This window comes from Gavialis gangeticus, unplaced genomic scaffold, assembly GCF_001723915.1.
Source record: "Gavialis gangeticus isolate Ggan-Ray unplaced genomic scaffold, GavGan_comp1, whole genome shotgun sequence".
NCBI lineage: Eukaryota > Metazoa > Chordata > Crocodylia > Gavialidae > Gavialis > Gavialis gangeticus.
This window is the reverse complement of record NW_017729016.1, coordinates 10717968-10739161: the sequence shown is the minus strand read 5'-3', so window position 1 is coordinate 10739161 and position 21194 is coordinate 10717968. Positions and strand designations below refer to the sequence as shown.

At 47.0% G+C, this 21194-nt stretch overlaps 1 protein-coding gene across 1 annotated transcript in view; it reads left to right on the top strand.

Annotated features, from left to right (window-relative positions):
* Positions 1 to 20350, top strand: part of SYT17 (synaptotagmin 17) — a 93288-nt gene extending 72938 nt beyond the window's left edge. Inside the window, exon 9 of the mRNA XM_019512600.1 lies at positions 19040 to 20350. Coding sequence (XP_019368145.1) covers positions 19040 to 19236 — 197 coding nt within the window. The 3' untranslated portion in view covers positions 19237 to 20350. The remainder of the gene's footprint in view (positions 1 to 19039) is intronic.
* Positions 20351 to 21194: the final 844 nt, after the last annotated feature.

Genomic DNA, 21194 nt, shown 5'->3' with positions numbered 1-21194 from the left:
AGGCCGCAGCTGGAGTACTGCATCCAGTTCTGGGCACCGCACTTCAGGAGGGATGTGGACAACACGGAGAGGGTGCAGAGGAGGGCCACTCGCATGATCAGGGGGCAGCAGGGCAGGCCCTACGAGGAGAGGACCTAAACCTGTTCAGCCTCCACAAGAGAAGGCTGAGGGGGGATCTAGTGGCCTGTTACAAACTAGTCAAGGGGGACCAGCAGGCATTGGGGGAGTCCCTGTTCCCCCAAGCACTGCCAGGAGTGACTAGAAATAGCGGTCACAAGCTGGCAGAGGGTAAATTCAGACTAGACATCAGGAGGCGCTACTTCACTGTCAGGGCGGCTAGGATCTGGAATCAACTTCCAAGAGAAGTGGTGCTGGCTCCTACCCTGGGGGTCTTTAAGAGGCAGCTAGATGTACACCTCGCCGGGGTCGTTTGACCCCAGTACTGTTTCCTGCCATGGCAGGGGGTCGGACTTGATGATCTGCTCAGGTCCCTTCTGACCCAACTAACTATGAAACTATGAAGTGCCACTTGACAGGAGAATGTCAAACAGTATTTTATAGGGTTTTCTCCCTGCTGTCACTTGTAATGCACATAGAAGCAATTGCAATAATTAAAGTATTTTTTCAATGTTAATTTTGTCCTTTTCCATTTGATGAACATTGGTGTTTCTGTTGCTTAGCTCTCTCTCTGGCAGGGGGCACCTTCGTGTTCTGGGTTTATGCAGCATCCACACATGGCCCCTCACATTTATGTCTGGAGCCCCTATCTGCTATGGTAATATAATTCCCCTTCCCTGCCCCAGCATTTAACATGGATTTATTCTGTTTTTATTCAGTCAAGGCTCACACAAATGGTAACTTCACCATACAATATTCTCTTAACTTACTCTTTCAAGAGGAAACATGCCAAGGTTGCATGGGGCTGAGGCGGATGGAATCACTCTGAAATAAGGTTCTGACCCAGGAGAGCTCTGATAGGCATGAATGACTTGAAGTGTATGAACAGTCCCGTTGAGGTATGCAGTCATTCATGTGCATGAATACCTTTGTTGGATTGGGGCCTAATAGGGCAGGGAAAACTTGGTGAGAAGCTGGATTGGACAGAGCCATCTGCATGTGAAGTTGCCTGCATTCTTTTTTCCAAAATCCGTTGTAAAGCTGGAATGATGACGCAACTCTGCATTTTGTTCTGATTAAGCTTGGATCATTGCAGTGATCATAGTACCAAAGACAATGATTCTGCAACAAGGTATCCTAGGGTGCCTCGAGATTGCTTCAGGGGTGCTGTGGAATGCCACACAATGTCAGCACTGTTAGGTGGGCAAACATGATTCACAAGATAAACCCAGAAATGTCAAATAGGAATTCACAGTGGTAAAAGCATTCTGACTTGCTGTGGGTTTTCCAAGTTCTTTGCAGCAAAGGAATTGCTCTGTTATTTTCTGTAGTCAACGATCAAGTGAAAACTAAGAACTGACACTTCCTGAGAGGTGCCTTGAGTCTATCAGTGTTCTAAAAGGGTTGGGAACCACTGCCCTAGGATATCTCGTTTGAGGCTGTAATCAAGATGTCCTTTGCATGCATCTGTTCTTATGCATCTTTCTTCTTACGGGGTCTCATCACTGTGCCTTAGGCTGCCTTATGCTCTGTCCCCAGAATATACAACTTCAGCAGTAAGATGTGTAGGGAGAAGCTTTTGGGACAGAGGTAGGTAGCACTAATATTCTCATAAGTAAATGAGGTCCATGGTGACATGGAGACAGAAACACTCAAATAGTCTGCATTGGCAGAGACTGGCTGTAGGAGGTGTAATGCCATTGTCTACATCGCATCTGCAAATCTGGGATTGCTACGGGAATTTCCAGGGCCATCAGCTACATTTTTAGAGGAGCAGTTGCATATTTTGGGTAGGCTTTTGTCAGAATGCTGTGCAGACCAATGCACAGGGATGCCTTTGCAGCAGGGGAAGTAATTTTCTGAACTTGGGTGCTGGTGTTTTCCTGTGGGAGGCAGCAGCTGGAGTGTGAGGCAGGGCATCCGATTGGTCCCAGCATGAGGATTGAATAGCTAGCTTTTGTGACCAGAATACTATCTGCAGTTAGCATCGGCAGGTGCTGTGGAGAGCAGCTCAATGAAGGAAATTCTGAGAAATGAATTCTGCATTCAGATCATAGACAAGGATGGGATTTATAAACACTGAACTGCTGCTGCTTGTCACCGATTTTCTTCTCTCATAAATATTATGGACTGGATTCTGGTTACACTGAAGTCATTAGCTTGCTCTTGCACAGCTGAGTGTGGAATTTGTTCTGTAACCACGTAACACTAGTATCCCATGGCTTCTGTTCCTAACTGGGTGCTATTTACTCTAAACAGCTTTTTTTGTATTGATGTGAACAGCTCGGAAGTACTTTTCAACTCTGTTTAGCCTAATGTCTCAGGCACTTGAGCAGACTGGCCAGCACATTGGCCAATTTACACAGCTGCACTGTGGGTGTGTCTATACAAGATGCTTTAGTGTGCAGCAGACTAATCTACTGTGCAGTAAAGCATCAACATCTACACATGCACACCACTCAGTACACAGAAAATTAGTCTACTGTATAGTTATCTACTATCTGTAAATACAGTTAGTAAACTAACTGCGCAGTAGAGCATGCGTAGATGCTGACCAGGAGCAAATATGCTCCTGGTCAGCCCCAGCACTAGGAGGCAACAGGAGATGGGGAATTACCCCAGTTCTGGTGCTACTCAGCTCCTGGTTCCCCCCCAGAAGCAGGGACCCCCCCACAGCCCCACCCCAGCACTGCTTAGCTCCTGGCTTCCTACAGGAGCTTGAAGCTGAGTTGTGCCGGGACTCAGGAGCTGCCTGATTCCCCATGCAGCTGGTGGCTGGTTGAGTGCTGTCCTGCTTCTGGAGTAGCTCCCAGCCAGCCCTGGGCTGCACGGGGATTTTCTGAGCAGCCTGGAGTTGGCTGGGAGCTACCCCAGAAGTGGGACAGCTCTCCCCAGCCCCAGGCTGTGCTGGGCACAGGGCTTGTCCCCGTGTGCATGGGGCTGGGAGAGCTCTACAGCAGCAGCTGTCTCCTAGCCCCATGAACATCAGGACCCTTCCTGATGTGTACGGGGCAAGGAGAGAGCTGCTGCTGCAGATGGCAGAGCTCTCGGCCTTGTGCACGTGGGGATCTGCCCTATGTTCCCTGACAGCCATAGGGCTAGCACCCCAGGGGAACCTGGAGCTACCCCTGACGGCTGCAGGGGACCAGAGCAGGGTAGGAGAAGATTTACTCCCAACAGGGAGCATAGGTAGATGTGTTCCCAGGAAAGGCCTACTGTGCAGTATTTTACTGTGCTGCATAAGTGACTGGTAGGGGAAGCATGGGGTGGGGGGCACGTGCCTCCCCTGGCAGGGCCATCCCTGCTGGCGGCGGCATCTGTGGGTGCTCGCCAGCCCCATCCCCGCCGCTGCTGCCACTGCTGGTGGTGTTTGCAGGTGCTTGCCAGCCCTGTCCCCACTGCTGACGCCGCTGGCAGCATCTGTGGGTACGCCCCCCACCAGACTCAGGAGGCACCAGTTGCCCATGATGTGCTGTAAGCCTTTATAGCACTACAAGCATGTGTAGATGTGCTCTGTGAGTCTTCTAGAGTGCAGAGAAGCAAATGCTTCCTGCTGGCTCTGGAGGGGTTGCATATCGAGCCCTCGCCCACAGAGCACATGGCATGTCTGAACAGATCGAGTTCTATGCGCCTGGACCCTGAAAAGTAAAGGAGAGAAGAGTTGTAGGAGCTGGAATGTAGCCCATTTTGGAGAGAGTAATCTCTTGGACTGGGAGTTGGGGGACCTGGCTTCCTTCCCTCAACTGCTGCCGGGTGGTTTGGGTAAGCCTGTTTGTTCCCTTCCTCATGGGTTGTTAGTTCGTGGCTGTATCGGCACCACAGCTTAGAAGGGTAGTGGTGGTAGCAGCACAGAGCTGAACTTTACTCAGCCTTTGCAGTCCACACTGTGCCTTGCTGCACTGTTACCATGACCTGAGCTAGCTAGTGTCAAACTGGATAACAGTGTAGGCACACATTGTGTTGTAAAGTTTTTGGGGTAGGAACCATCTCTTTGTATGTGTTTGTACAGCACCTAACACAGAGCCTGTTAAGTTGGGGTCTGTAGGGCCTACTTAATAGTGGTTACACAAATGTAATAATTAATAAGGCATTATATAGCTTTAAAGTTACATGGTCTGTGCAACTAGCAAGAGCCTTGATCTGGAATCGGGAATTAAATAAAACTTAAGCTGGGATTTTGCTAGCTATGATGTAGGCAAACGAGGTTTACGTTGTACTCAGAAAAAGGGGTTGCTTATTCTCCTTTCCTTGCATGTTTTAGTCTGGATAGCTAGGAAATGGCCACAGGACTGCAAGGGACTGTTACACTGGATGTAGTGTCTGGCTTGTGGTGTCATTTCCACTGGCAGGTGCGTGCAAGTGGTGAACACAAAACAATGGTTAATTATTTAAAAAGGCTTTAAAATATGCACTATGAAAGCAAAACTTGTGGGAAGTTTGTTAGGAAATGGATTGTGTTTTGTTCTGTGGGTGATTAAGTTAATGGAGAATTAGATGCACCAAAAGAAAGTGTTCCATATTAAACAAACTAGGGATTCGCAAGCCTATGATGACCAGAATGAAAAACTGATGGACTTGTTCTTTTTGTTGCATTCTCTTTTTGTTTTCAAGTCAAACAGCTTAATAGGATAGCTCTGCTTTTCACTGCTGCAGTGCCCACTTTTGAGACTATGACTGGCTGTTCCCATACCCTCCATCCCCTCTCCTTTACCAGTTCCCTGTGTCCTCAGTGAGATGTGTACGGTCTCAGCACTGTTTGGGATCAGGCCCTTGAACAACCAGTAATTCTCTTTTTGGGTTTTAAATTGTGGTGGGTATTGAGTTTGTCGGCCTGCAGGCGGCAGCAGAGTTCCTGCTTGTTTGTCCTCAGTAATACTACACATTGATGCAATAATTGCTGAGTAACTAAAAGTAAATGCAAGTGCTTTAGGGACCCGTTGCAGCAAGTTACTTAAACATATGCCTAACTTTGAGTAGGAGAGCAGTGCCATCAACTTCAGTGCAACTAGTCATATGTACTCAAATACCTTGGTGAAACTAGGACCTTTGTACAGGTTAATTCATGATGGTTACAACATATATTCAAGGAACAAATAATGTTTTCAGTACTAAATATTATCATTGCAATTGAATCTGTGATTTCTAATGCTTTTCAACAACATTTGCTTAAAATGAATCTTGCTCTATAAACATAGCTATCACCCGTGAAGGTTAAAGGAAATTTTGATTATACCAGAGTGGTTAAATCTGGCTTCTGCCTCTATGTTGTATGGGTGAAATATTCAGCATAATAAAGTGAGCTTAATGCTACATAGTGACAAGCAAGCTAAACCTGTGGGATTTGAGTGTTACTGTTAATGAATACTGGAGAAGTGTCTGTTGGGCTATATACCATTTCCATTGTTTTTTTTTGGGAGCATGAACTGTACAGACAGTTAATTCACTAAGCCTTTGCCTCCAACCCTCCCCCTTGTTCATTTGCTTTTTTCATTATGCCCACATCAATGGGGTATCTTTTTTCTAGAGAAGTGAGCCAAAACAGAGCTCTCTTTCATGTAGGGAAGCAAATTACTGTAGTGTTTTTAAACAATTGTTTGTGTTAATTGTATTGTACCTGAAGGCATTACGTGCAGCTGGCTTCAGGACAGTTTATTATGAAAATGTCTTCTGGATTTTCTCTTTAAAGCTGTTTTACTGCTTCCTTTTGCGGAGTATTGTTCATTTTGGCCTTGCCTACATTTGTAGCACTCTTGCAAGTCATCTTTTACTCTGGCATAGCCTGTGTATTGCACAAATTGAGTTATATCGGTGAAAGTGAAAAAACAGGCTCAGTTACCCATTGCTTAAGTAGCCTTGTAACAAGCTTCCTTAAAGCTGCTAGAAGTGTGGACCAAATTAGAAGCAGTTCCATATAATCAGGAGGTCATGTAATACCTGCCTCTGTGGCATGTGGGTCCAGATTGGTCAGTACAGATCATTGCCCAGGCTGCACCACCAAACCAAGCTCCTTGGAGAACCTGGCCATTTATGTTAGTAACTGCATAAGCTGAACTTATCTGAGAATCTGGCATGAAGGATCTGAAAATGCTGTAGAAGACCTTTCTTGCAATTGTAGATGTACAGTTCCCTGCTGTAAATGTTCAGTGACAACAGGGCTTTTGATCGGTGCTTGAGATGTTGCTTCCTGTTCCCTGAGAGACGCTGCCCCTGTCCTGTGAGCAGTGAAACTGGTATGCTTCCAGCGCACGGGGATCCTGGAGAGGTCAGTGAGTGCTCTGTAGCACACATCTCTATAGGAGACACTGTCATGGCATGTAACGGTGCGTGGGAGCAGGGCAAGGTCTGACTAGTAGGCCTGTGGGAGTTGGCAGCGATCCGATCTGGCTTCGGATCCGGCAGCTTCGGATGGCCACAATCTGATCCAGAGCTCTGGACTGGGTTTCCGCCTCGATCCAGCCGAAGCATCTCTGAAGCTTCGGAGCTACCTTGTAGATCCAGCCATAGGGTATAATGGGGAATCAATGAAATATCTATAACTTTGTTGTTTTTGTCTGGTTTGGCTGAAACTTGCAGGGATGGTAGCTTCTACTAAGAGCATGAGACCTGCCAAGCTTCAAGAAGATCGATGCAGGGGTTTGGGGGGAACTGAACCCCAAATTCTTGAAAGCCAAACTCATGTCATGGCTGTGTGTTACAACACAGGAGGGTCAAAACTGCAGGGCTGGTAGCTCTTACTGAGGCCACAAAGCCTGCCAAGTTTCAAGGAGATCGGGGCAGGGTTTGGGGGGAACTGCCCCTCAAGCTGTGGACAAGCAGAACTTGTGCCATGGGTGACACTGTGTGGGTTAAGGCGCAGCGGGGTGACAGCTGCAGGGATGGTAGCCCCTGCTGTGACACCTGCCAGCCATCGAGGAGATCGGTGCAGGGGGGCCCTGGGGCCCTACACCCCTAGCTGCTGTCGGACAAAACTGGTGCCAAGACTGTGTCTGTCCTGGGGCAGTTGATTGTCTGTATTGAGTCTTTCCCCTCCTTGGCCTGGTTGTGTAGGTGCTAATTGATGCTCATTAAGTCGTTATGTAGTAGCTAGGTCCTGTGTATTGAGCTGGTCCCGAGTCCCTGGTCCCTGAGTGAATCATGATGGATTGATAACTGGGCACACAGCAGCTCCGTAGCCAGGCCTGCAGCCGTGTCTCCCCTCCGCGCCCCAAGACAGACACAGTCAGTCCCCCAGCACCCATGGCACGAGTTCTGCTTGTCCGCAGCTTCCGGGGCAGTTCCCCCCAAGCCCCTGCACCGATCTCCTTGAAACTTGGCAGGCTTTGTGGCCTCAGTAAGAGCTACCAGCCCTGCAGTTTTGACCCCCCTGTGGTGTAACACATAGACGTGACAGGAGTTTTGCTTTCAAGAATTTGGGGTACAGGTGCCCCAAAACCCCTGCACCGATCTTCTTGAAACTTGGCAGGCTTTGTGGCCTCAGTAAGGGCTACCACTCCTGCATTTTCACGGCCTTGTGTTGTAACGCCTAGACGTGACATGAGTTTTACTTTCAAGAATTTGGGGGGTGCCATCCCCCCCAAATGCCTGCACTGATCCTCTTGAAACTTGGCAGGCTTCATCCTCTCCACAGAGTCTACCACTCCTGGACATTTCATCCAAATCGGACAAAAAACAACAAAGTTATAGATATTTTATTGTTTCCCCATTGTACTCTATGGCCGGATCTCCGAGGCGGCTCTGAAGCGCTTCGGGAAGCCGAATGAGGCAGTGCTTTGACCCGGATGTGCTGCTTCCCACCCTGAAGCAGCTGAAGCTTCTCCGGATCCGAAACTCTGTCCAAAGCCTCTCACAGCCCTAGTGACTAGGAGGAACCTGATGGGGAAGGTAGTGCTAGTTGCCTCTCTGGGCCCAATACGGCAGGGGCACCATCTTAGGAGTGCAAACGTTTCAATTCATTACTCACAGCCTTATGTCTTACCAGTGCCTGGTATTGTTACGTGGCCCAGACACTGGACCCAGAAGTTGGGTCTAAGGGTACAGTTCAGCCATCCATTCCTCATGCTGTGTCCTCAAGCATGTTACATATCCGATCGTGGGAGCAAGCAGCCATGTGTCTGGAGTCTTTGGTCTCCAGCCTTCATAACTGAATTGGGAGCAAGTCTAATTCTAATGTAGCCAGAAAAGAAACATTCAGGCAAAACACATAAGTAAGTACGTAACTTCCACATTTTTATTTGCACTGTATTGCTCATTTTCAAAAATGCAGCCTTTTTAGTGCACAGAAATGAAGTTTCCTTGATATATCAATATTTCCATTAAAAGGGGATAAAAAATATCTTTTTAGTTTAAAATGGATGTCAGTGGCAGACTGTGGTATATGTGGGGGCAGAAGGAATTGGTTTGACTAGTTCAGTATGTCCAGGCACTCGACCTCTGCATCTTTAATTGCTTTTTTGCTTTGTCTTGGCTTGGAGATGGATGCTGCTGTTATATAAATGCAGAAATACTGGATGAGATTAAGGCTGTGTAATTTGTGTTCAAAGACAGGTTACTAGAATGGAAGGTAAGTGCTGACCTTGTCATAAACAGGGCAGGTTTGGGGGAATCTAGATGATGAGATAGCTACTTTGCTTTATGTTTTTAAAAACCCCTCCAGAGTTTGCATTCCCAGCACAAGTTTAATTGACACAACATCTAGAATCTGCTGTGTGTGGATAGGGGTGGTCAGAACTCACCAAACTTTAAGCTGAATATTGAAAAAGGTACATAGGTTGTCTGAGCCTGTCGCTCAGTGCACTTGTAATGGACTCTGAGAGCATATTTGACTGCAGGCACTATAATCATCATGGCAAACTGAGCCCTTAACCTTCAACGTGAAGAGCATTGAGCTGTGTGCCCTTTGGCTGCAGGGAAGCAGGCTGGTATAGTGAGGGGCTGGCAGTAGAAATGGTCACTTGCTCTTACCAAGCCCCAGGGTATTTATTCGTTACACATTCCTCCCAGTGCCTACCTTAGGATTTGTCTCGGAAGTGTCAAGACCTCCAGTAATAGCTCAAATTAGCAAAAACGCTGATCCTCAGCATCTCTGCACTAATGGGAACCATCTGTGTTCCTAAAGACCACTCAATAGCATCTCTTTACCACTTGTAATTTGGACCTAGGAGCTCTTGTGGCTGTGGGAGTAGCCTGGTGATACAGGCTCCTCTTCCCAGTTTTGTTTGTCATCCCTGTGAGGTTCTTGGGTGCAGTGATGGACCCTGAACTTTAGTGTATATGTGCACATATTGGATGGCAGTCAGCAGCACTGGAGAAGTGTGCCAAACTTGAATTTAAGTTTCTCTTAGCCCTGTGTTGATGGTCAGACATGCAGGCCTTACTGTGTTGGGCAGAAGATTGGGCTTTACTTGGACATAGGGGCTTTGCTGAGCAAAGCCTTCTCTTGGAACCCCATAGTCTGAAATGCAGAAGCTGTGTGTAGATGCATTTGGACAGAGGCAAAATCCCAGTTATCAGTGCCCATTTGTTTCTGACACGTGCCACAGGAAGGTGAAAAGAATGGGCTTGGAGTCTCTTCCCCATACCTGAAAGCAGTCAAGCTCAATATGTCTCTAGCATAGAGCATGGTTGACTGAGCCCCACGCTCCCTATGGAAACTTGCCCTAGCTAAAAGATTCTCTGTAGCAGGGGCCAGGCCAGGCAGCGTCACTGGTCTCCCCCTTTGTCAGCTCAGGCAGGATGTGGCCCTTAGCGATGCTTGTTATAACTTGGCAAAAACAGAATTTTGTGGAAGCGAATAAGTGGATGAGGCCTCTGCTGATTTGTGTAACAGGGATGGCAACAAGGATGATTAGCGGTATGGAGCGGCTTCCATATGAGAAGAGACTAAAGAGGCTTGGCCTATTCAGTTTAGAAAAGATATACTGAAGGGGGAACATGATAAGCAAGTAGGGATTTATTATTTACTGTCTCTCAATACCAGAACAAGGGGGTCACACAATGAAACTAGCAGGTAGCGAGCTTAAAACTAACAAAAAGAAATGATTTTTCATGCAGCGTGTAATCAAAGTGTGGAACTCATTGCCACCAGATGTAGTGGAAGCTGGTGGTTTGGCCAGATTCAAAAAGGGACTGGCCAGATTTGTGGAGGAAAAGGGCAGCAGTAGCTATTGAATGCGGAGGTGAGGGAGACGGCCTCTGAATTAGAACTTCCTGGACCTTAAATGCTGGAGGCTGCAAGACAGCGAGGAATGGGGGGCAGGGGAGGGGACAGGTGGGAAACCCTGGTCATACCCGGTTCACTCTCCTTTGCAGCATCTGCTCTCTGCCCCTGTGTGACACAGGAAACTGGGCAAGATGGACTGACCCAGTAAACAGCAGTTCTTATGTGCAATGAAGTGCACAAAACAGTGGCTGAGTCTGAAGCAGCTGTGTCCGTGTTAGCACTCTTGAATGTGTGCAGTGAAGTGTCCATATTAGGAGGACTTGGAAAGGCGAGAATGGCATGTTAGTGCTTCAGTCATAATGTAAAGGAGTGCAGGGGTGAGGGGTGGTAACCTTTTTGCCAGGCATGACACAAATGAATCCTTTGACAAGTATGGTGCAAATTAGACCTTCCTCAAGTGCCACTCTTATCTCCCTGCCCTGCCTGATCTGTTGCTCTGCCTTGTTTCCTGTCTTATCTGCCACTGTACTGGCTGTGTCCTCCCCAGTCTGCCGCGTGCTATACAAAGAGGCGGCCCATGCCACTTGTGGTACAATTTAAAGCAGCGCCTGTGTATGTATTATATGTTAAAAGTCGTAAGTAGTACAATGAATGGAGAGTGACTAGTACCACCAGACAGTGGATGCCTAGCACACATTAATTAGTGCACAAGGTAGTGTTTAATTAGCTCCTTGAGAGAGGAAAATGTTGCAGATCAGGTAATGAACAGCAGTTTCTTGTGCTGCAGCTGAGAGCTGATGCACATTATATCAGATGCACAGCAAGTGAAACCTGTGACCCATACCACTGATGAAAGCTCCTCTTCCTCTGGTGCAGTCTACAAAGACCCCAATTTTATTTTCAGCTTTCCTCAGTCCTGTAGATGGAGTTTTCCAGGTTTCCCTCCAGAGTTCTTCTTGCAAGAAACAAAATTCTTACTTCTCTTGGCTCTGGTCAAAGAAAGGGACTGATTTTTCACAGCTGTATCTGTGGAAATGATGGGTTTTGTCCACAGCAGTTCACTTGAGCTATAACAAATGGCTCAGCAATGCTGACTCTTATCAGTGGGAAGAAGGCAATTAGCTCCCTACAATGAGATGCCCTAGAATGAGCTCAGGAATTGATAAGTGGACCTGGATTTTTGGCACACAAAGACGCTTTATCTTACGGAGCATCAACCTTTATTATCTTGAAGGACGAATTCATGGAGACTCTTTATCAACCTATGGCAGAGGGCAGGGATGTCTTCTACAGTTTAAAATGCAACATGATTAAATCAAGTCAGGTATCCATTGTTCAGGTTTACTCCAGAAGATGTCTTAACTATTTCTTGACAAGTCACTATGCTAAACCAATACTGCCATGGGTAGTACGAATATCATAACTGTATCAACAGTGGTGGTAGAAGGTGTAAGCAATTAACATCTTAATACTCTAAAAGAATCAGCATGCTAATTATCTAGCACTACAGGGATACATATTGGTCTCTTCACTGGGCAGTTAGGGTGAAAGGACAAGTTATGTGCCCTCAAACGGTTCTCTTGGAAGAAAAGAAAATGTATACACTTAACCATGATAACACTTTTAGTCTCCCTCCCATTTAAAAATCACTTGGATCAGTAGAACAGTATTTTCCACATTGAGGCTCACCTACTCAGCTTACAATCTTGACATTAATTGTTAAGAAACTTCTTCTGGCTTGAACTTTGCTGTTGCTAGCCTGTGCTGTTATTAATTGGTGTTGAACTTCCTATCCTGGATGGTTTAAATTAGTGGGGTCCAACCTTTTTTTGACAGGCCTGCCACAAATAAAGCCCTGCGTCTTCTCTAAGTGCACCTCGGCTCTCCTTCCCCTGCCTAATCTGAATCCGTTGCTTTGCTTCATGTTCCCTGGCCTGTCTGCCGAGCGCCACAGAAACTGCCTCTGCCACTTGTGGGTTGAATCCTGATGGTGTCTCTCAGGACTGTGCTCCACTTTCTTTCATGCTTGAAACATGCTGTGAGAGAAATTATACTCGAATCAGAGTCTGGAGAGGTGTTTCATTTAAGGATGCTTTTTCTTTTGTCTGCATAACGTTTGTTTTCTGACAGATAATAAATCCCCTTGGGGAATCTCTCAGGCATTTGCCATAACCATGCTGGATACATTTATGATATATTGCCTTCTATGAGAACTCATTAATAACTCTGACAGGCTGTGTACTAGTTAGAGAGATGGATAGTCTAAACGCCTGTGTCGCACCTTGAAGACTGGCCCTTCCAAACAGGCGCGATGCCCGTTGTGCCATCACGGGGGGTTGCTTCATTAGAGCTGATGGAGTTACCCTAAATCAAGCCTGGTGCAAATGAGATCAGGCTCTGACCCCCTGGCTTGGGGTCCTAAATCAAATGAAAAAATATATTGTCATTTTAAAGATGCAAACCTAAAGTTGAATATTTAAATGCAGCCCTCAGAAGTGAGAGACTTTATACAACTATGTCAATACTACAACTTGCAGTACAGTGTGAAGAGACATGAGCCAGCTTTAAAGACCCAGCTCAGATGCTGGGAGCAGCCTCGCTGAGAAGCAAGGTGGATCGGTCTATGCAGAGCTCTCCACAGCCGCAGCTAGATTGGTGCTGGCCCCTGAGCTTGCTTCTTCGAGGCTAACTTGGTATTGTTCCATCTCACTGCAGCCTGAAGCCTAAATGTGCCCTTTTACATGTTTCTAAACTAGGGATATCAAGGATTTCAGATAGAACAAACGTGACTGTGTTTTAATAGTTTCCACTCAAAGTGTTCTAAAAATGTTTGCTAGAACACTCATTTCCTTTGCATCTAGATTGGGCATCAAAGATCCTGGAAAAACGGTCAGAAAACCCAACCGTAGGTGCCACATTAGTTGATAAATACGTAAATATGGATATGGCAGGTATTTTCCAATACAGTATACATTATTATTTACAAAGGTTGTACAACATAGGTGCATGTACAAACATCTGAGCAAGCTTAGTGTGTGAGCTTTCTCATGCCTGGTCTGACTTTCACTCTGGTTTGTACAGTGCCTGGCCCACCGGGTACCCACGTTGCTACTTTTAATATAAATAGGATTGAATTAGCTGAATGCAGCATTGTTAGAGCTTTTCTTGACATGGCAGATTTGATTCTATTTTTAAGTAATAACTCGTGGAGTGTCTGTCACGGTTTTGCCTTTGTGAATTTTCAGACTTTCTCTCCTCCAGCAGCAGACATGTGGTGTCACTCTCTGTCCTTAGTACTGTACCTTCCCATAGAAATTTAACATCGCAACAGACTTTTCAAGGTGTAGTGCTGCAGCAGCAGGTTCTTTCCCATGGGCCTACAGTTCTGTCACCTATGACAAATGTGCCCTCCCTCAGGCAGCCATAGACTAAAACAGAGCAAGGGTTTGAGGGTGGCAACCTCTGCTTCCTTCCAAACGTTTCCCCTACATCTAAAATAGGCAAGTGTACGAGGGGCCGGTGTCAGCTCTTGGTTCTGCCTCAGCAGCTGAGTGGTGTATGCACAAGGTTCGAACTGCAGGACAGTGAATGCAGCCCTTACTCCTTCCAAGCCATAAGCATGGAGGCAAATTCTGCACTAACTTCACACCCCTTACTACTATATTCATTTCCCCAGGTTTGAATGTTGTAAATAAGCACCAGTCTTGGACCTCTGACTTTCCTGAACGTCTTGTGTGTAGATTTGAGGCCTTACTCTTAGAGCCTGTCTTTTCTGTTTAAAGGGTTAAGGAAGCCTTTCTTCTAATGAGACTGAAGATTGCCCAAGTGGCCTGGGTCAACTGTACCCTTCCCCTAGTGATTTACAGCATGCCTGGTTGCATGGACAGTAATCACATTACCCTCCATTATGCATGGGCTTGGCAGAATTCAATTTTTATTTCTTTAAATAATTTTGACAGAAAAAATTGATGTTTATTTTTAACCATTTATTCAATTTTTTTATTGATTCACATGTTCAGGATTGCATGAAATTAGACGTGTGGGGGCAGACAATTTATTAATGACAATGTAACTACTGTAGGACTGCCGCCAGTTGAGTGGCAGAGCTGCCATCAGGTCTTGGCTCTGCTAGTGCACGGATAGCTCCCTCATCCATTTTGTCACTTCTTCTTTTGCTCCCAAAAGAAGGGTTTCTGGGCGTTGCAGTGCAAACTACAGTCAGCCTGGTTCTTCATCAGCCATCATTTTTCTTATGTCCCCTTTCTATAAATTTTGATTATTAATGATAGAAATATCTTTCCATTGGTCTGTGAGTGCAAGGTGAAATCAATGTTTACCAATAGAAGTTGAATCCTGCCAAGCCTTATATACGTCGATGAGTAGGTGTTTCCCACAATGGCAGGCCAAGTCTCGCTGGTGAACATAGAGAAATAGAGCTGTTCCAGAAGACATTATCTCTCCACGGGAACTGGTGCCTTCTGAGTCTGGGTGGGCACCCACAGAAACAGGTGTTGGGGACAGGGATGGTGAGCACCTGCAGAAGCTGCTGGTGGCAGCGGCAGCAGGGACAGGGCTGGCAAGCACCCGCAGAAGCTGCCAGCAGCGGGGTTGGCCCTGTTCGGGGGGGCACATGCCCCCGCTACCAGTCACTTGTGCACGGGAAGATTGTGCAGGTTTGGAGGGCAAGGCTTGGCCAGACAGGCCAGAACTCCACTGGAAATGTCAGTGCTACTGCTGGCAGGGAGCAGGAACTCCTGTTTCTGTGTGACTGTAGCTCACTGCGTACCTGTTCTGTCAGCAGCAAGGGCCCCAAGGAGCAGTGCAGAAGGACAGGTCTGATGCATCGCCAGAGTTTGGCCATCCATATGGATATTCCTGCCTTTGCAAACCCGGCTCCTGAGGTGATGGTGAGTCAGGACCTCTGCTGTGAGGTCCTTGGGCGAACTTCCCCTTCTGCAGTATTTTCATAGGCCCCACCTTGCAACTGGAGCAACACCTGCTGCTGCAAGAAATTAATAGTGCCAGCGGTACAAAGATGAGTGACCCCAAAAAGAATAGGAACTGCTACCTGTCCTGAAGTCAGGGGGAGCGTTCCTACTAACTGTGATAGGTGCCAGACCAGCTCTGAATTAACAGCCTGCGGCAGTGTGACACATCAGCCCAAGAGGTGTAGAAGGTGGAACCTGGCATTTCTGCCTGTAAATTATTTGCTCCAAGGGCCATTGCTGTTGTTGCCTACTGAGAACAGTGTCGGTGGTAGCACTGTCTTACGGCGTGGTATTAGCATAAGAGGAAATTATGGAGCCTTGAGAAGGACACGTGCAGGGAATGGCAGTACAGCATCTAGCTTAGTAACTTGCCTCAGCACTGGCAGGCAAGAGTCACCTTTCCCACCAAGCTATACACTAACTCACCCTTAGAAATCCCACCAGGCTTTTTATCCTTTTGCCAACGCAAGCCTCCTTACTTTGGCTTTCACTAATGATCTGTGCTGCTTCCTACTGATGGAGGGCTTTATCTTGCCAGGGGCTAAGCACCGTCACCTCCCATCTCTTTCAAGTGCTCAGTACTTCCCAGGATCATGCCCTTATATGGCATAATTATTTTCTGTTGCTGCTGTGGCAAATGGTTGCATTAGATGAGGTTCATACAACATACAGGATGTTAGGGTTATTCCTCCCTCTTGTTCTCTTATCTGGACTCTTTAACGAGTAGTTGTAGCGATAATTACAGAAAATTTGCCCTTTCTAGGCATCAAGCTGAAGAGCTTGGTACACATCTGATTATTTTCTGTATGTTAAGAATACCAGTAATTATCATTACACTGATTCATTTATATACTTCCAATTAGAAAATGAAGAATTGGAAATGCCACTTGTTTATTTATAAAGTTGCACTATGTTTAACTTTGTTATCCTTATCAGTGCTTGGACCAGTATTTCACTGTCTTTTTACATAAAGAAGTTTCACCAGCATTGCTTCTGGGGTAGTTGGTTTGCCTGCACTTCTGGGCTGTGTCCAGATGAACGCAGCCATGCGGTATGTGGCGCTGCAGACCCATCTGCGGGGCTACACAGCACACATTCAGGTGTTCTTCATGTTGCAAGGTAGCAGCACAGGGGTTTCTTTTGACCCCGGGAAATCCCAGGGTCAAAAAAAAACCTATGGGGAAAAAAAACAGGGCTATGCATGTGGGGGCAGTGTGTGCCGCCCAAAACTGGAGCCTGTCTGGCCAGAGCCACACTCCAGCTGCTGGCCAGACTCCGAGCGGCAGGATCACTGCAGCTCCCCGAGGCCCCCAGGACCCCAGGTAAGGCTGGTGGGGCCAGCACAGTTGCTGGCCCCAGCCTCACGTACCCCACCTGGGGTAACCTGCCGTGGCACAGTGTGTGCCGCTGCTGCTTGTCCCCAAGGAAACAAACATCCATGTGTCTGTGGACATGGCTCTGCTGTTTTTCTGAGCCACAGGTGCCCCTGTATCTCCTAAAAATATATGTACAATTCTAACCTATAAAATAACATGATGGATTATTTCCAAACTACAGTTCAAGTCTCTACAACCTTTATCTAGGCCAGGGGTTGACAATGTTCTTGGGTCGAGTGCCAAAAAACCCAGCAGCCTGGACTTTGAAAATGTTGGTGTGCCAGGGACAGATGACAGGGAACCATGTGGGGGCCTGATCCTTGTCATGGCAGTGCAGCCCCAACCCCTTCCATCCCATGGACATTGTGGTGTGCATGTAGCTGCTGCCAGCAACAATTTGGGCTGGGGCTCTGGACCCTGGTGCAGCCACTTGCAGGCCTGTGCCACCTGCCAGGGAGCCTGGGCTGCTCGCAGCAGACAGGTGCAAGCCTGCAAGCGGCTGCACCAGAGCCCTGGCCCCACTCATTGCCAGTGGTGGCTCCAGGTGCACCTCCAGGAACATGTCAGGGAAGGGGCTGGGGCACAGATCATGAGGATGGCAGGGTGGCCCCTTACCTGCTCCAAGCTGGGCACTGGCTGCATGTGCAGGGGCAACACAGACCACACTGGGATCACCCAGGCCATGACGGGGACAAGGGCCATGGCTAAAGTCTGTACACCCTGCAGCAGCAGCCCAGCTCAGTGCTGTGTTAGCAAGGGCTGGGGCTGGCAGTATGGCTTGGCCTATCCCCAGAGGTGGATTAAGATGTTTTGGGGCCCTGAGGCACGAAGAGGATGGCAGGGGGGGAAGCCCTAAGGGAGCTGGGCTACAGCAGGGGGAAGGAACATGTTCCCTTTTCGGTGCTGCCACTGCTGCGGAGGTATGTGACCTGGTTCTCACTCGTGCACTGGGATTTAGGGAGCAATGTGGAATAAGTGAGGGGATGGCTTATTTGTATATTCCCAGTATATGCAAAATGGATATACAAATGAGTCTTCTTGTTTGCTTGTTCACTGTGGCTGTCTGGTGAGTGAATGAGAACTGGGTCAAAATGGAAGACAAACTGTTGTATACCTGGTAACACAGTCTCAGCCTGGCATTCAGGGTAAGTCTGTAGACCTGGCCCAGTTGGCCTGTGTTTACTCTACCTATGCCTGGCCTGCTGACTCTTGGGCATGGGGGAAGGAGCAGTGACTCAGGCCTGGCACATAGCTGCCTCTGGGAGAAGCACACGCGGCCTTTCATGGCTAGGTTTGGTGGTTTGGGAATGGGGGCATGTCCCCCACTTCTCTCTGCTCTTCTTTTTCTCCTTCCCCTTGTGGAGATGCCAGGATTTGTAGGCATGCAGCCTCCGAGGGTGGTGCATAGCCCCAGCCCCTTCCCCCAGTGGTCCCTGAAGTGTATGGGACAACAAGCCGAGCTGGGACTCCAGACCCTGATGCAACCCCTTGCAGGCTTTTAGCTGCCTGTCACATCCAGCCTGGGCGCTGAGCAGCCGCTGCCTGCCACAGAGCCTGGGCTGCCTGCGGCAGGGCTTGTAGCCTCCCTGCTGCCTGCTGTGGGCAGCCTGGGCTCCAGGGCTGGCAGTAGCTGTCCAGTGCCCAGGCTGGCTATGGTGTGCCAAGCAAAATGGCCTCATGTTCCATACTCTGGCATGCGTGCCCGGGATTGCCAACCCCTGATCTAAGCAGTACATCATATGCAAGAATCCTCAGGCATTTTGACTTCATTAGTTTCTGCAAAATTGTTTCTGTTAATATGGTTACCAGTGATATATTCCTAATGTCCTCAGTGTGACTTATGCATCTAAGGTCAAAATGCATTTGAACTCTGCAGATGTCTAATGCAAAAGATTCCTGTCTACCTGCTGCCAGATTTATAGCTAGGCTTAAGACCTGATCCAGTACCTGTCAGTGTCAGTGGGTGCCTCTTTCCACTGGTCCTTTGGTGGTCTCTTTATGCATTGAAATCAAGAGCAAAACTCCCTTTGATTTCTCCAGGCAAAAATTTCACCCTGCAGGACTGCTATCCTGCTACTTTTTGCAGTGCTGTTATGAATCATTCCCTCCCACTGTCTCATCACCCTGCTTTTTGCTGTTGTGGGGCTCTAATAGTTTATATGAAAATTCTGCAATTAGCTAAATTCATCCTTGTGCAGATCTGATCCTGGAATTTGAAGCGTTCTTAGACGCCTCGCACTCACCGCTGCCTGATGAACTTTGTGCCCTGGTGTCCACTGCACTCACGTAGGGTGGTGTTGGTAGTGCAAGGAAGGGGTCTTTCTGGATATAGGGCTTGGGGGATTTTATCTTTTAACTTTGCTTTTAACTTTGACCTGCTTGCTCCTGTGTTTCTCCAGTGTACGGCCACAACATGAAGAGCAGCAATGATTTTATTGGGAGGATTGTGATTGGTCAGTACTCAACAGGCTCCCCTGAATCGAACCACTGGCGTCGCATGCTCAATTCCCATCGGACAGCTGTGGAGCAATGGCACAGCCTCCGGTCCAGGGCAGAGTGCGACCGAGTGTCTCCAGCATCTCTTGAGGTGACGTGAGAGCAGTCAATTGGCAACAACAAAGCCAAGCAAGCAAATGAAAACACACAGAAAACCCCTCCATGCTCATTCACACACATACTCACCTGCAGTCAACCATGGAATTGAAAGTAACTGTTGCCACTGCTGGTAACACAATGGCTGCATTAGCGTCTGTGCCTCAGTGAACCTTCCTAAACCACATATCACATGTTCATACGCCGACTGTTTTCTCAGGGTCACTACCTGTGTGGCCCATTGGACCTGTTACTACTTGCATCTGCTGCTGGACCCACACCTCTGTTTTTAATCTCCCGTTCAGTGGAGGACTGTTCAGAAGGTCAGTGTTAACACAGTAGAGTGCTTTACTTTTCCTGTAGTGTGTAGTGTAGGTTGCACGTGGATTCAACATCTACATTCTGAGTTAACTGGAAACTTTTTGAGTTCCTTCCACTACCCTTCCAGTACAAATCCATGACTCATTTCATTGGAGATGTAAGTACCCATGTGCTCTCTTTGGTGAATGTGGTAAATAGGCTAGAATCTTTTTTTTTTAAATTGATAGAACATGTGGTGAAACTAATTCTGAAATCAATCCAGTTTTGTCTTTGTACTAGTTTAATAAAATTAAATTCCTGTTAATATGTATGTGTGCCCTTGTGTTGGAGTATGGGTGTGTTTGTGTGTTATTACACACATGCGCCCATATACCAAATGGATCTAATGTTATGTCAATAATGAGACCTGCCACGTTATAACAGTCTGTATACATAAAGTAGGTAGAGTATGATATAGCAAAGTAAATATTTTCAATAGAGTCCATACTGGGAAAGCCAGATGAGGCTTTTAAAAGCCTTTCTTATGTTGTGTAAAAGAACTTGCTTTGGGAGCTTTCACAGTAAACACCGGAGATGATACACAATTTTAATTCTCTTAACAGGCTGCGGTAGGTCTTTCTGTGTTCTGTGTCTTAAACAAGGTAGTTTTTCAAGTCAGTTGAGTGAACTTAGCTACAGTCAAACTGTTCGTTTATTCTGTTGGATGCTTCTGTACATTTTTTTCACGGCATATTGTCTGGTATGATGGAGATTGTATATTTATTGAAAATAAAGATCTATTTATTTGTGCCATGTAATCTGAGGTGTTACTTATTAGAACAACTCAGCTGTGCATCTGACTTGATCAGCTGTGTTCATTGCACCAAAGAAGTAAAGCCAAAATGTTGGCACTGATCCTTTTGTCTACTCGTGGATAAATCAGAGTAACTGCAGTCAAATCTATTGTGGCTATGTTCATGCTAATATGCTACAGGAGAAAAATCAGGCTCGGTGTTCTTACTATGCATAGTTCTGATCTGCGATGTGCTGAACTCTTTACAAGTCTCATTCCAAAAGGCTTTGGGTGAGATCACTAGGATCTAGACTGGGCCCACAGATTGTCATTTGTCAGCATCCAAAATCCTTAGATCTTACTGCTTTGTCTTGAGTCTATTTTAAAAAAAAAGGACTTAAAATGGACTCTTGGCATCAGCGAAGCTGAATCTGACTCTTGACTTTTTCTTTCTTTATCTCCTTTCTAGAGGAAGAAGTATCCATCTTAGTTTCAGAAGTATTTACCTAGGTTGTGGGAGAAGCCCTAGGTTTGTAAGCATGGGTGGCCTATGCTGTATATCAATGTTATAAACCAATGAAGTGGTCAGAGGCAGGACCCAAGGCACTTTCTCTATCTTTTCTTCTGAAACATATGTCTGCAGGTGTCACAGGTGGAAGCCCACAGGGCATTGCCATGACTCGGTGGGTAGCATGGCACTATGCACCAGCATGAGTACTCATGGGCTTGAGAGTTTGAGTCCTTGTGATAGCCAGAGCCAAAAACATTTGGAGGTGGCACAGAGACAGGGTGTCTGTGCCTGGGGAGCAGAAGGCTATGAAGCCCACTGAACTGAGCCTAGAATTTCAGTGCTGAAGCTGGGATCACTT